The sequence below is a fragment of the Etheostoma spectabile genome, chromosome 8, assembly GCF_008692095.1.
Source record: "Etheostoma spectabile isolate EspeVRDwgs_2016 chromosome 8, UIUC_Espe_1.0, whole genome shotgun sequence".
In the NCBI taxonomy this organism is placed as follows: domain Eukaryota; kingdom Metazoa; phylum Chordata; class Actinopteri; order Perciformes; family Percidae; genus Etheostoma; species Etheostoma spectabile.
The window spans coordinates 27074871-27091395 of record NC_045740.1 but is presented as its reverse complement, the minus strand read 5'-3'; the positions used below and the strand labels follow the sequence as shown (position 1 = coordinate 27091395).

Genomic DNA, 16525 nt, shown 5'->3' with positions numbered 1-16525 from the left:
TCTGAAAGTTGTAAGTCTTCTGGTAGCTGTGCCCAGAGAAATCTCAATCATTCCCAATCTTGCAAAGATGGGGAGCGTAGGTCGGGTTCTCCTTCTCAATAAACAACATGAAATCGAGGAAGGGGCAGGGGTGGGATACTTATTATTTCTTTCTTAGCTGAAGCCAACAATGAGACATTACTTTATGTTGGCATTGCAACCTGGAGCGATGAAGCAGATGGCGTTGAGAAGTTGCAGTAAAGAATATTTTAGGAGTACCATTTTCGGCAGTGCAGAGAGGTAGTGGCCCACATTAACTTTAGCTAGCTGTAAGTGTTAGCTATTTGCTTGAGCCGGGAAAAAGAGCTCTACAGTGAACGGATGTGCTGGGCGAGCCATCAGTCGGTGGAAGCTAACAGAAGCTAGCTGGCGTAATTTGACAGCTGACCAGGTGTCTCAAAGCTACCAAGTGATCCCTGGAGACAGGGAACTCGGACTTGAAATAGTCTGGCAATCGTGTCAGATGAAGGTCCAGTTGGGAGTTTGGATGGAAAGTCCACTGTGGTCTGAAGGGATAATCCTTGCTAGTTCCCTAGCTAGCGGTAAGCGTCAGTCGGGACATTGACAGCTAACCTTAGCGAGCTGAAGTCAACATTCTGTCAACTGTGAGTAAACTACATTACACAGTCTGGCGGTATTCACGCTAGTGCCCTCACGTTCCAATATACATTTTTTTTGAGTGGTAAATACATGTTTCTAAGTGTCCTCAAGGCATGGACTTTTAAACATGACAATGACTAGCTAGCTAAGACAAATAGTAAAAAACATGATTTCATAAAAAACATTGTGTGGAATGCCTAAAAACCTACAACCAAATGTAGCTTGGTCCTACCAGACTTTTGTACATTTCATTTGTACAGAGAGTCTGGCCACTCTCCGTTGACTAGTGTTAACTTCCTTGAAGGCGGGTGAAGTTTAAAACTATTGGACTATCTGCCCAGGGCCACTCTGGATCTGCCATAACCAATCGCTAGTGTTTGGTTGTGACATACTGTATGTCATGCGCATGTGCAACAAGAGGGGAGACCGACAAGGCTTATATTTAGCATTAGCATCACTAGCGTTAATCTCTTACCGTTAGCTTTAGTCAACTTCTTCACCACTAACAGAGCGAGCTGGAAAATAATTTTTTTCCCGAACCCCGTGGGGAGGAGGGCCATCAACAACACTCGGCAAAGATTGTTCTTACTCGGGCTTCAATTTCTGGATATTTGGCAGCATTGCCACAACGGACTGAATGGCTTTGCTCGCATCTTTCTCCGCTGCCATTACGGAACTATAAATCTAGCGCACAACCTCAACCTCATCTTTCTCAGCCACTCCCTCTGTTTACTGATTGGACCGGTTAAAAAGTACTGAAAGGAAATGAAAAGTGAGTGGTACGTAGGAAGGCGGTGCCAGGCTAAATCTAAAGTGCCTGTATTTGCTAAATCACCCATGAACGGTACTCTTACACATCTCATAAATAATGCATGCTGAGTATGAAAAAAGGTGTATATATGTATAGCCTTCCTAAAAGGATAGATTGTTTTTTAATGTGCACTGTATTTCATTAAATGTTTCTGTGTGGGGGTGCTGTCACCGCGTCATGGGTGTGCCGTATTTTTTCTTGCTTTTTTGTCCTTTGCCAATCACACCTATGAGAGTTAACTTTTTCTCTGACAGATTTCTCCCTATGGCCAGAAAGCACAGGGGAGACACTTTGTTTCTCTCACTATGACGCTCTGAAGCTAATCGCTATCACTCTCTCACTCGCTCAACCACACACTCCCCACGGGCACACACATGCCGGCCCTGCTGTTCTCTTAAAGAAATCAACACACACACTGACGCCCAAGTATAAACTTCAGGCCACTTAGGTAGGCTACGGCGAAAGCTCTGCATGGAGCCTCCGCAGAACCATAAATCACGCTTTAGACCTCAGAGGTTAAAATGTAGGTGGACATTTTGATTGGAGTTGATTGATTATGTTAGTCTATCCTATCAAGGCATGTACAAGTGTTGTTCTTTTCACGTATTGTGTATTAGTGTCAATCTTAGCCTGCATTTTTGTGAAGCTTGTTCTACCTGTAACCACACCTACTGTAACAATGTAACAAATCCTATTTTTATGCCTTTGTGCCATGTTTTCTGGTTGTCAGCCAGTCCTATTCTTGTGAATGTGATATCTCTTCAATCCTTGGAGGGAATTTCTTCAGATTTGGCATACACGTCCACTTGCACCAAGGATGAACTGATTAGATTTTGGCGGTCAAAGTCATTGTGACCATACAAACACATTTTTGCCCATAACTCGAGAATGAGAGATGCCTATGCTAATTATGACAAAATTTCACAAAAAATGTCCAACAGGATACAATGATCAAGGGATAACATTTTATATCCAATGGTTAACTTCACTGTGACATCATAATGTTCTGCAAAAATACTTTTCTGGCCATTATTCAACGCCATAACTCATCAACAAAAGGGGAGAATGTGACAATCCTTTACATTTGGTCGGATACTGTATTGGTAGTCTAAATTCATTGGTAGTCTAAGTCTAAAACGTTTAACTTCTGGGATTGTTTCGGTGCTGCCAGAAATTCCGGCAAGATGTCCGTTATCTTCCGCTTTCTTTGTGTTGTAATTTTAAACTCCAGTGGATTTATGAGGACTATGGTTAACTACTCCTCAAATCATTGCAGGGTAAATCCAAACAGCTAGCTAGACTATCTGTCAAATCTGAGTTTTCTGTTACACGACTAAAACAACCTTTGAACGTACACTTGTTCCACTGAAACAAGTTCCTTACTGTGATTGCTTTAAAGAAATGCCAATAAACCAGAGCACATTTTTCTCCCGTCCTGGAATGCTGTGTGGACTAGCCAGACTCTCCTCTGCAGCGCTGTATGGCAGTGCGAGTCCACTGTATTGCTGGCCTTAAGCTTGGATGCCCGCATTGAAACTATTGTGATTTATTGGTCTTCTGTGCTGCCTGGTGGAAGATGTGTGTTAAGTAGGGCTGGGTATCGCCAATGATTTCCTGATTTAATTCACAAGGTGTCATTTTAAGATTTTTTTTGGGGGGGGGTTGGCATTTTTAAGGCCTTTTATTTGACAGGACAGCTGAAGACATGAAAGGGAAGAGAGAGGGGGAATGGCATGGAGCAAAGGGCCGCAGGTCGGACTCAAACCAGGACCCGCTGCGTCAAAGAGTAAACCTCGCCCACTCCACCAACTAAGCTATCTGGGGAGCCCCACATGGTGTCATTTTCAGTTTCAATCACATACTAGATTTAATATCAATAAGGTTTGGGATATTTTAGTTACAATATTGAGGCGATCTAAAAGAGATTTTCAGAGAACTTATGCTAGAAAATGTATAAAGCAAGAAGCAACCCTCAAATACTTTTTTATAATGCACTAGTGTGTTTACATCAAGAAAATCTTTTTTTGTTTAAAGTACTTTTTACTTAACAGGACTAACATTGCAGTCATTGACAAACTACTATACTACAGTATAGTGCAGCTGTAGACTATACAGCCAGTGAGTGGAGTGACCATGTTGAAGAATTATTGACCATGTTGAATATTATTGAAAAACAACTATAGAACTGTACCATGGTAAACAATTTAAAATTTTACTCAAACAAAAATGTATTTTAGTTGTTTAATTGATTTCTTAAACCCAGCCCTGGTCTGAAGCATCTGAGTTTAATAGGGGCGGGGGGGAAATCGATCGAGCATAGTATCACGATAATTTTGTTGGCAATACTGTATCAATGCACAGGCGCCAAGGATCAATCTTTTATTATATACTGAATGTGTTTGTCAGTTTTCTTGCTTGACATTACCATTTTGCCGTAATAAAATTGAAGTGATTTGAACAAACACAGAAGTTTATCTTTTTAAATAAAACAGACAAAGTGTCCTTTTGGGGACATCATTTCAAAAAATTAGACGTAAAAAAGGTTATAAATTGCAATATATTGCGATATGTGATATGTTTAAAATTGCAATAATGCCGTGCCGTAAGTATCGTGATGATATCGTATCGTAAGGTGATTCCCACTGACTTGCTGATAAATAATTTTTGCCTGTCCCTGTTCGGTTTTTCTTTCCTCCTGCTGCAGGAATGGAAAGTGACCAGGTTGACGTTTGAATATGACCCAGAGCCTTATGGGAAGGAGAGGGATGGGGCCATCATCAAGATGGCCCAGGAGTTTGGAGTGGAGACCATTGTCAGAAACGCACACACCCTCTACAACCTGGATAGGTTCGTAGCACACACTCATTATTCACGTGTTCAGTGTGTCAACCACATCTGAATACACACAAAGTTGTGACCTTAGGAGAACATTTACCAATTTAAAACCTTGAGATTAAAGGTTTATAATGTTGAATTACACAATTTGCAGCGAAATTTAATAGTGTGCTAATAAATGTTCACACCATACAGATTTAATGGAAACAATGGCTGCATGGAAATGTAAATTTCTTAAATGCTGCTAAGTAATTCCAAGCTCAACCTTTTTTTTGTCCTATCTTTACATCATTGTCAGGTTAACTGAAGTTTTAGTATATTTGCATTTCTGCTGTTACCACTTTAAAGTGGCAGAGACTCTACATTTCAGCCATGTATGCATTACTTATGTATATATTTCAAACATTTATCCTACCTGACATATGACATCCATTTATCTAGGACTGGGTATCGTTCAAAAAAATTTGATACCAATACTGTGACTTTGATACCGTTTCCTGAACGGTACATGTTACGGCACAAATCTTATACAATGTGTAACATTAGACAGCCTATCACAGACAATATTAAATCTTGGTACAGTGGTGCTCAAAAGTTTACATACACATGCTTAAGTTGACTAAAAAGAGGAATAAAAAAATCATGTTTTGGAAATTTATTTTAATACCTAAATTAAAAATGAGGTAAAATCCAACCTTTAAGGACACCAATTTTCTTTGTGAATGAATAACGTATTGTAAATAATAAATGTTCTTATTTAAAATACAGGGGTCATAAGTATACATACCCCTATGTTAAATTCCCATAGAGGCAGGCAGATTTTTATTATTAAAGGCCAGTTATTTCTGGATTCAGGTAATTATGCACCTGATAAAGTTCCCTGGCCTTTAGAATTAAAATAGCCCCACATCCTCACATACTTCACCCTGCTTAGAGATAGGCATGGGATACTTTCTATAAAATCATCTCTCAATGCAAATCAAACCAGGTATTAGTCTAACTGAAATAAAACCATGCCTATCTCTAAGCATGGGAAGAGTATGTGTGATGTGGGGCTATTTTATTCTAAAGGCCAAGGGAACTTTATCAGGATGCATAATATCCTGAATCCAGGAAATAACTGGCCTTTAATAATAAAAATCTGCCTGCTCTATGGGAATTTAACATAGGGGTATGTATACTTATGACCCCTGTATTTTAAATAAGAAAATTTATTATTTACAATACGTTATCATTCACAAAGAAAAAATGGTGTCCTTAAGGTTGGATTTTACCTCATTTTTTAATTTAGGTATTAAAATAAATTTCCAAAACATGATGTGGTTATTCCTCTTTTTAGTCAACTTAAGCATGTGTATGTAAACTTTTGAGCACCACTGTAGAAGCATGCCGATTGGCTCATTGGTGCTGATGAGATTAAATCCTGAGGTATTGAGATTGGTTATTGAATGACGAGGCATTTTTCAATACTCGATACTTTAGAGGCATACTTTAGACGGTGTAATGAAGTGCAACAGGTTCCATTTATTTCAGTTGCACAGAAAACCTTTCCAACATCAGCCTTCCACTCTTGTACAAGAGCCATAGTAAGCAAGAGGATGGAGTGTCATGTTCCAGTACAACATTTGGAAGTACTCTGTGTACACCGAGGACAATGTCAGCTGTTTGTTTTATAGATTTTAGGTGTTTTGAAAATCCTAACATCCAAGAAGCTGATGAACCAAATCTCACCCTTCTTAATCACTTTTGAAAGCATCACATGCATTAGAGAGCCATCCAGTGGTCATCTCATGTTACTGCATGTCAGGCCCCTGTCCATGTGCTGGGACCAGGTGGCAGAAGGAGGAAGATAAGATACATTTATTGACCCAAAGGAAATTTTCCTTGGGGAAAAAGGGCCCATTTAGCCATAGAACATAGCTTCTAAAGTTTTTGATTTAGCAAGCTGGTTTACAACCTCTAACCATGTGTAACGTCAACATGTGACAAAACTACGCTTTGCGTAGTGTAGTTTATTCGCTCTAAACCAGTTGATGGAAACTTTTCTAATTTGTATTTTCTTATTTTTCTTTCTTTTCTGCGACATTTTAAAAGTTTGCTTCACAATTAGATGGCAACCTGGCCACTACTGAGCACTTTCATGTTCATAAAATAAAGTATTTCTGATAAAAGAAGCCTTTTTTAATTTTAGTTAACCATCACACAAAGCTCAGGACTTTACCACACTTTGTTGTTTTGTCCATCTATCACTTGAGTAATGTGCAGTCAGTGTAATGAGCATTTTAGATTCAATGTGCCATTTTGACATAGTCTTTTTGGCTTAAAGCTAATGATAATTGTTTAAATAGTACATAAAGTACAGTGTTTACTAAAATTGCACCTAAACTGTCATATTTAGGGGTAACTCAGCTTTTACCATTTTAATACACTGCAGTAAAATATAGTGTCGGGATATTCTGTTGGATATTGCTGTATTTTTCAGTGTCTTTTCTGTATCCGTCACAGGATAATAGAGGCAAACAACAACAGTCCTCCTCTGACCTTTAAGCGGTTTCAGACCATTGTGGGCAGACTGGAGTTGCCCAGGAGACCTCTGCCTCCCATCACCAAGCAGCAGATGGAAAAGTGTCGCACTAAAATAGCTGATAACCATGACCAGCTATACAGTATACCTTCACTGGAAGAACTAGGTATTCAGGATGATTTTTATTACATTACTAGAATTTGATATGAGCTGTAGGACTCAAAATGCTAATGAGCACAGCAACATGGACCTTTTACATTTTGGTGTTCTCTTGGTATACTGAGGGAAAAAATAGAAAACAGGATGTGATGATTTAGATTTATTAATTACTATGAAATAATAACATTTAAATACCACTTAATTAAATGGAGTATATTGTAATATTTTCTCCATGCAGTAACACTCAACCCATTACCATATAGGGCCCTATTTTAACGATCTAAGCGCACGGCGTAAAGCGCATGGCACCTGTGTTTAGGGCGTGTCCAAATCCACTTTTGCTAGTTTGACGGCAGAAAATGGGTCTATACTTAGTGTTTTCATTAATTCATAGGTGTGTTTTGGGTGTAACAAGCAATAAACCAATCAGAGTGTCAGCTTCCATTCCCTTTAAAAGCCATGTTGATTTGCACTATTTTGTATTTTGTCATATTTGTGTGTGTTGTGCATAAGCCCAGGCACATTTGACTAATGCGCTGTTAAAATGACGACGAAATGTTGCGCTATTGACTTTAGACCAGGTTGTTGTTGGCCAATTCCCTCTGCCTCAGGAAGGCAATACGCCAGGTGCATTTGTAATTTAAACGACATGGCCGCTGGGACGTGGGAAATTGACAACTGTGTCAGTCTTAACTAGCAAAAACACTTGCGCTACGGCGGGTGCAAGATAGGGCCCTTAATGTTTGTTTGGGTGTGTATGCACCAATCACCAAGTCTAACTTACTGTGGCAATAAAGTCCTTTTTTATTCTGATTCTGAACAGTTTGCACGTGTCAAGGTTCGGTTAATTAGATCAGGAATCTTCAACTTTAGGGCAAGGAACCTTTAGCTCACGTGTCAAACTTGAGGCCCACAGGCCAAAACGTGATGATAATAATCGTGATAATTAATCGTGATCATGATTATCATTTTGGCCATAATCGTGTAGCCCTAGTCCCTGCTGCGTCTCTCTTTCAGTTAAGTGGTCCCTGGCCTAAAAGAAATTGACGACCACTGTCTGCATGTAACTATGTGTCCAGGTTTCAGGACAGAAGGTTTGCCTCCAGCTGTGTGGCGCGGAGGAGAGACAGAGGCCTTGGACAGACTCAACAAACATCTGGACAAAAAGGTAGAGCATAATAAGTTTTTTTTTTAATTTTTATTATTATTTACTTGCGATGTTGTTTCTGGTTGAGTTTGTTGGCACAATTGTCGTCGTTCAGGGATGGGATGGCATCCTGTTAAAATCTTAGATAAAATCTGTTTTCAAATAATGACAAAGTCTCAAAAAACAGTTGGACACAGAAGGAACAAATATAGCTAATTCGCTAACAAGTTTGGTAAAAACAAAAAAAACTTGAATCGGTGGAAATACCTGCCACCAAGTAGAATTTATGGTAAATTAAGAGTAATGTACATTTCCACAGCACTAACACTGAAACCGCAACATTATAAGTAAATTTCGTTTTAACTTTTTTTTTTTAGATGACAATTTCTCTGGTGATCACTTGTATTGATTGTGTCTGTCTTTATAGGTGTGGGTGGCCAACTTTGAGCACCCTCGTGTCAACACATGCTCTCTGTATGCCAGTCCCACTGGCCTCAGCCCCTACCTGCGCTTTGGCTGTCTGTCCTGTAGGGTTTTGTACTACAACCTCAGAGAGCTCTACATGAAGGTATTGTGGATAGTTCCACCAGAGAGACATCCATTTAGGCTTCACAAACACACACTGGTGCCTGTTTGCTCTGTTCTCTGTCAATTATGATAGTTCATTGTTCCATCAAATTTGGAGTCACAACTTTTTAAGCACAGTTGTCTTCTGTCTCCTCTGTTCTTTCTCTCTGTCCCTCTTGTGCTCTCCGTCAGCTCCGTAAGCGTTGCAGTCCACCTCTGTCCCTGTTCGGCCAGCTGTTATGGAGGGAATTCTTTTACACAGCTGCCACCAACAACCCAAACTTTGACCGCATGGACGGAAACCCCATCTGTGTTCAGGTGGGTCTTTGCACCACTTAACTCAAAAGAAGAGGTTCAACCTTAACTCTCTGGGGCCTTAGGCATTTTTGTTTTACAATCTTTGGGTTGCCTGGTTTCCTCGTGTAATAATCATTTTAGAACTACTACTACTACTACTACTACTACTACTACTACTAATAATAATAATAATAATAATAATAGCTTTTATTTATATAGCGCCTTTCATAAAACCAAAGGAGACTTTACAGAAGTTATTGTGACTAAGTTTAGCTAAGAGAGGTTGTAGGCTGGATTGAACAGGTGGCTTGTAAGTAGTTTTTCTAAACATATCCAGGGATGTAGCATTTCAGATATCAGCAGGGAGGGTGTTCCAGAGGGATGGGGCTGCAACACAGAATGCTCTGTCTCCAAAGGTACAGAGTCTGGTGTGGGGAATAGAGAGCAGGCAGGGTGGGGTGTACGGATGGAAGAGGTTGGTAGAGGAACTGTGGGGCCAGGGCATGGAAGGATATGTAGGTGAGAAGGAGGATTTTATATCTGATGCAGGACTTGATTGGGAGCCAGTGAAGGTGAATGAGGGTTGCGGAGATGTGCTGCCAGGTCTTGGTGTTGATGAGGACCGTGCCGGCACTGTTTTGGACATACTGGAGCTTGTCTAGGTTGTTGCTGGGGACCCTAGACAGGAAATTACACCAAAGAAGAAGAAATTAGTCAGGAAGACAGCCTCTGATTGGTTTAAACCGTCAACTCACTGCATTCTGTAATTCAATATGGCCAGGGCTTATAGTAAAACACTACCTTTTCATACAAAAAGATAAGTAAATACCTGTTTGGTTGTGGATTTATCTTTTTGGAATTTGAGGAAGCTAAATTGTAAAGCTTCTAGAAAGCATTTGAAGGGCCTTAGGTCGCAAGGAAGACCTTGATTAAACGGCTCATCTCCTTTTTGACTGTAAAAACCTGACATCTTGGAGAAAAAGAGAAACTTAACTTGTACCGGTGTAATGTACCAACCAGCTATTTTGTAGCCCCCTAAAAATATACATGTTGATACAAAGTTAAAAAGTAGAGATGAAAAGGATTTGTCTCCTCTTCTAAAGAGAATAAAAAGTATATAGCTAATATCCCTTTCCTGTGTCATATGTTTGTTTCCAGATCCCATGGGACCAGAACCCAGAGGCACTAGCCAAGTGGGCTGAGGGTCGGACTGGTTTTCCCTGGATTGACGCCATCATGACCCAGTTGAGACAGGAGGGCTGGATCCACCACCTGGCCCGGCATGCCGTCGCCTGTTTCCTCACCAGGGGAGACCTGTGGATCAGCTGGGAAAGTGGCATGAAGGTAGGACAGAAAAGTGTTTTAATTAAAGAGTAATTTAGTTTTGAAACCCAAACCTGGTATCTGAGAGTTGGAGAACATGTAAACGTAGTTTGCTTTTGCACTCACAGCTGTAAAAAGTTATGCCAGTTCTCCCCGTATACACGAGCGTGGAAGAATACAGTAGGTGGCGCTCTGCCAACGTACAATCATGGTTGGAACAAGGCTTTTTCTTCTGGAACTTGGAACCGGGGAAAACATGGACAACTTTCCAGTCCCAGAAATGGCTCTTCTTGATAGTAGTCCTCAGTGGGTTTAATGGTTTAAAGGTCCCATGGCATGCAAATTTCACTTTAAGGTTTTTTGATATTCATATGCGTTCCCCCAACCTGCCTTTGGTCCCCCAGTGGCTAGAAATGGCGATCGGTGTAGTCGAACCCTTGGCATCCTGCTCTGCCTTTGAGAAAATGAAAGCTCTTGCCCTTTATGAGGTCATAAATATCTACAGACACAGAAATGGCACATACTAAGAAAAGCTCATTGTGAGACTGGCTCTAGTGGCTGTAAATCTGCACCAAGGTAAATTTTTGGAAAGAGACTTTAGATACAGTATAAGGGGACCACTAAGGTCTATATAAAAGCATCCAAAGAGGAACATGCCATGGGACCATGCTTCCGAATGCCCTTTTTTACATGCAGCAGACACTGCAGCAGAATGGGGTGGGGCAATAACCGGGGTTATAACCTACGGAACATGTGCAGACGTGTATTGTATCATTGTCTTTTTGTACTATGTTCACTGTAGAACTGATTGATTGTGTAAATATAAAATGTTGTATGTGTTCCTGCAGGTGTTTGAGGAGCTGCTGCTGGACGCAGACTGGAGTGTAAATGCTGGAAGTTGGATGTGGCTGTCCTGCAGTGCCTTCTTCCAGCAGTTCTTCCACTGCTACTGTCCGGTTGGCTTTGGGAGGAGAACTGACTCATCAGGAGACTACATCAGGTAGAGTTTAAATTGGTGGTCAAACAGTATCTCCTACCATAGCACAACATTTTCCACGTTATATTTCTGCAAACTCTGTGATGGTTCCTCAATTTTAGCTTCAATCTGATTGAATATGCATTTAAATGTCAGCAGCAGAAAGGACTTCAGTTCAAATGATTTTGAATGTTTCTTTTAAATGAAATGTCCCGCAGGCGATACATCCCCATCTTAAAGGACTATCCAAACCGCTACATTTATGAGCCATGGAACGCCCCTGAGTCGGTCCAGAAGGCAGCCAAATGTGTGGTGGGAGTGGACTACCCCAAACCTATGATCAACCACGCAGAGGGCAGCAGGCTCAACATTGAGAGAATGAAACAAGTTTACCAGCAACTCTCCCACTACAGAGGACTCAGTAAGTCAACTAGCAAGACTTACATGTAACATACTGCGTGTGTGTCTGTGTGTGTATTTTCGAGGTCTCACGATTTTCAAAATCCACAACAAAATTTGACTTTCAATTTTAAGGTCACGATTCAATTTCATTTTTGATTTTATTATTATTATTATTATTATTATTATTTTCTTCAAAGCCTTGAGAAGGTAGAAGGTACAAACATTTGAGTTTCCCAAAATTAACCCAGTGCAATTGAGGAAGGAGTTCTTGTTTGGAGCCAGAAGTGACTAGCCTGGCCCCGCCCTTCTATGTACTTCCTCTCAATTTTCATTTTCCTTCAGTACTCCGTCTGGTTTTGCCATATAATCTTGGGTTTTCTCCGGTCAAATATTTGGCTTTCCAATCAGTGAACAGGGGGGGGGGGGCTGAGAACGATGACGTTGAGTTTCGGTAACGTTCTGTACTAATTGTGGCGGAGAAAGATGCAACCAAAACCATTTGGTTTGTTGTGGCAACGTTGTCAAATATCCAGAAATTAAAGCCCAAACAAGAACAATCTTTGCTGAGTTTGTTGGTGGCCCTCCTCCCCGGGAAACCCCGGGTTTGGGAAAAGTTTGATTTTCCAGCTCGCTCTGTCAGTAGTGAAGGAGTTAGCTAAGGCTAACGCTAGCGATGCGAAGCTGATGTCACGATCAGTAGCATTTTTTGGCACGGCCAAAGCGAGCAGCCGCCGGGGCTTTCACTTAGAATCGCCACTGGGGCAGATCCAGTAGTTATAAACTTTAACAGAGCACCCGACTTCACTTGTCAATGGAGAGTGGCCAGGATGACGTGGCTAAGCCAGTGTTGTGTGTGTGTGTGTGGTTTCAATGGTGCCGCGCGCGCTAAGCTACACGCTAAAGAGGGAAAAGTCACCAATTTTCAACCTTTCTGACGCGAGTCATGGAGCGGAGTTTTGCCGGCAGGTAAATGCTGACCCCCGGGTACTGGTGCTGTTCATTTACATGGACGGCTGTACACTCTTTTAAGATGCCAGCTAACGCTAGCGGCAGCTAGGTTGGCAAGACATTTTTCAGCAACCATAATGTTCCAATTAACTTTGAAGTAAAAAACAAAGTGAGAGGATCATAATATAAGACGAAGTAACAGACGGCTCCTAAAAAGAAGTTCATTTTTCATTGTAGGACCATCATTTACAAAATTAACATCATGCTGTATTGAAGACTTGAAACTAAGCAATTGAGACCATATATCCGTTTACTGAGGGTCATTTCCCCATAGACTTCTATTGAAACTTCTTTTTGGAGCCAGTGGAGTTGTTGAGAATTGGGAAAGAATGCAGGTTTAAGGCACTTCTGCATTGGCTTTACTTTTGAGGCTATTTCAGGTAGGAGAATTACTTTAGTGTGTGTGTGTGTGTGCCAGGTCTACTAGCATCGGTACCAACGATCCAAGAGGAGGCAGAGCCACCAATGACAGATGAGTCCCGGACCAGCAGTGGCCCTGGTAGGATAAAATTTAAAAACAAGATGGTGGATATAGAAGATGTTCTCATGAATATTACTCGGGTACATGTGTCACAGGCACACTGTACAAAACATGTGTTTTATTATTATCTCATCTTTTCCTAGACTCTCCTCCCAAAGGTCCTGCTGACAGTGAAGCAGCTGACTGCTCTACAGCTCCTGATTCATCCACAGTCTGTGCATTCTCCACCTGTGCCCCATATCCAGACCTGGAGGGGGCAGCAAACAGTCACCCTTTCCAATCACCCTGCGGGTACTCAGTCTCACACACACAGCCCTCTGCATCCATAACATCTACATCTGTCAGCCAAGCTCTGTCTGCAGGAGCTCCTCCCTCCCCAACCTCAACACCAACGCAGAGCAGTCTGTCAAGGTTCAGACCCTCCTCCCCTTCTTCTTCATGTCCCACCATGTCCCCATCCCCCAGTCCAGCCACGACCATGACTCACCACTCCTTTTTGGGGCAGAAGAGGAAAGGCCTTGTCAGCAAGGTGCGGTGCATCCAGAGGCAGCAAAGGCGACAAAGCTGCACTCCAGCAGCCGAGGAGGAGGAAGAGAGAGAGGAAGCCAGAGTGGAGGAGAGGATGGAGCAGGATGTTGAGCAGGATGAGGAGAGAATGCAGGAAGAGACAGCGGGTCATCAGCAGTGATACGAGGTACAATATACATTATCTTTATTAAACATTAGCATCTGGAAAAAGCATGGGTCCAGGGTAACTTTTGTTACTAGGAGCAATGTAGCCCCATCCCCCCCCCCCCCCCCCCCCTTACTGAAATTTGGGGCCACAGGCAAACATTTAGGGGTCACACCTTAAATCACTTTTTCTCTCTTTATTACACTTTTTTAAAAGTTCTTTGACCAATTGTTTTTACCCCAAATACTTAAAGTGACAAAAACCACACAATTCAATGGAAGTAGTGAACTGATTATTTGTGAGGAGTGTTGACATCCAATTCCCCCCCCCCCCCCCCCCGTAAAAATGAATGGAAAGACATGCGTTTTCCGCCGCACCATCTGACGGCTGACGCCGCAAAATGTGGATGCAGCTAATCACTCACAAGCCTGCCCCCTCTCAGACACGTTGACCAAGTGCAGCGAACCCACTCTCTCCTTGTTTTTCAACATGAAATCTTTTAAATAGTCAAATTTGCAAGTCACACATGTGCGAGTAGTTGTAAAAAATACTGTCACTGTCTCAAAAAAGGGTTGCAAAATGTTCGGAGCCCTGAAAGCTGTTCTAGATGGCATCATTGCTAACATATGGCAAAAATGCCTTGGTGTTTAGATATAACTGGCCCTTTAATTGCATAGCCTCGGCAGTCAGCAAAAGGCAGCACATTTTGGGAAATGAGCTCTTTTTAAAGTGAGATGAGCAGATTGCAATGTACAATGCTGCACTCAGTCATTCCTTATGTCTGTCACTTGGGTTTCACCACCAAAGAATTCTTTCACCCCATTGTCACTGAAGTACAATGCTGGTTCCACATTTCACACTAAAACAATTTTCAATCGGACAAATCAGTACAAAATTAACCTGATGATGGACAGGCACCAGGAACTAAGCCACCAATCACTCTTCTAGGAAATATAATGCTTCATAAAAAGGCTTCAGCTCCCATGCATCTTAATAACGCCAGGTCACATGAGATTATTCCCTTTTTATTTTTTGGGGGGGGATTATTTTTTGGGCATTCCCTTTTTAATGGATAGGAGTGCTAGATATGAAAGGGCAGAGAGAGGGGGAAGACATGCAGGAAATTGTCATAGGTTGGACTCAAACCCTGGACCTTCTGCGTCGAGGAATAACTTATATATATACACTCACCGGCCACTTTATTAGGTACCCCATGCTAGTAACGGGTTGGACCCCCTTTTGCCTTCAGAACTGCCTCAATTCTTCGTGGCATAGATTCAACAAGGTGCTGGAAGCATCCTCAGGGAGTTTGGTCCATATTGACATGATGGCATCACACAGTTGCCGCAGATTTGTCGGCTGCACATCCATGATGCGAATCTCCCGTTCCACCACATCCCAAAGATGCTCTATTGGATTGAGATCTGGTGACTGTGGAGGCCATTTGAGTACAGCGAACTCATTGTCATGTTCAAGAAACCAGTCTGTGATGATTCCAGCTTTAGACATGGCGCATTATCCTGCTGAAAGTAGCCATCAGAAGTTGGGTACATTATGGTCATAAAGGGATGGACATGGTCAGCAACAATACTCAGGTAGGCTGTGGCGTTGCAACGATGCTCAATGGTACCAAGGGGCCAAAGAGTGCCAAGAAAATATTCCCCACACCATGACACCACACACCAGCTGAACCGTTGATACAAGGCAGGATGGATCCATGCTTCATGTTGTAGACGCCAAATTCTGACCCTACCATCCGACTGTCGCAGCAGAAATCGAGACTCATCAGACCAGGCAACGTTTTTCCAATCTCTATTGTCCAATTTCGATGAGCTTGTGCAAATGTAGTCTCAGTTTCCTGTTCTTAGCTGAAAGGAGTGGCACCCGATGTGGTCTTCTGCTGCTGTAGCCCATCTGCCTCAAGTTCGACGTACTGTGCGTTCAGAGATGCTCTTCTGCCCACCTTGGTGTAAACAGGTGGTTATTTGAGTCACTGTTGCCCTTCTATCAGCTCGAACCAGTCTGGCCATTCTCCTCTGACCTCTGGCATCAACAAGGCATCCGCCCACAGAACTGCCGCTCACTGGATGTTTTTCTTTTTCGGACCATTCTCTTGTAAACCCTAGAATGGTTGTGCGTGAAAATCCCAGTAGATTAGCAGTTTCTGAAATACTCAGACCAGCCCTTCTGGCACCAACATCATGCACGTTCAAAGTCACTCAAATCACCTTTCTTCCCATACTGATGCCGGTTTGAACTGCAGGAGATTCTCTTGACCATGTCTACATGCCAAATGCACGAGTTGCCGCCATGTATGGCTGCTTAGAAATAATGTTAACGAGCAGTTGGACAGGTGTACCTAATAAAGTGACCGGTGAGTGTATATATACTCAGCCGAAAAAGAAACGTCCTGTCACTGCTTTTCATATTTTAAGCAAACTTACCACATGTAAATATTTGTGTTACCATTAAAAGATTTCACAACCAAGACATAAACTGAACAATTTTCACAGACATGACCGAAATGGAATAATGTGTCCCTGAACAAAGGCAGGGGGTCAAGATGATCAAAAGTAGCCCTCAGTATCTGGCGGGGCCACTAGCTGCATTATTATTATTCATTTTATTCAACTTTATTGTCATTGCACTGTCACAAGTACAAGCAACGAAATGTGATTTACAT

At 41.9% G+C, this 16525-nt stretch overlaps 1 protein-coding gene across 2 annotated transcripts in view; it reads left to right on the top strand.

Annotated features, from left to right (window-relative positions):
- cry2 (cryptochrome circadian regulator 2) overlaps positions 1 to 16525 on the top strand; it is a 25344-nt gene that overhangs the window by 7837 nt on the left and 982 nt on the right. Inside the window, exons 3-12 of one of the 2 annotated variants that reach the window (XM_032523324.1) lie at positions 4155 to 4297; positions 6791 to 6975; positions 8048 to 8136; positions 8543 to 8683; positions 8875 to 9000; positions 10138 to 10323; positions 11151 to 11302; positions 11497 to 11699; positions 13107 to 13187; positions 13313 to 13863. In XM_032523324.1, coding sequence (XP_032379215.1) covers positions 4155 to 4297; positions 6791 to 6975; positions 8048 to 8136; positions 8543 to 8683; positions 8875 to 9000; positions 10138 to 10323; positions 11151 to 11302; positions 11497 to 11699; positions 13107 to 13187; positions 13313 to 13857 — 1851 coding nt within the window. In that variant the 3' untranslated portion in view covers positions 13858 to 13863. The remainder of the gene's footprint in view (positions 1 to 4154; positions 4298 to 6790; positions 6976 to 8047; positions 8137 to 8542; positions 8684 to 8874; positions 9001 to 10137; positions 10324 to 11150; positions 11303 to 11496; positions 11700 to 13106; positions 13188 to 13312; positions 13864 to 16525) is intronic. The other variant, XM_032523325.1, reaches the window with a different exon arrangement.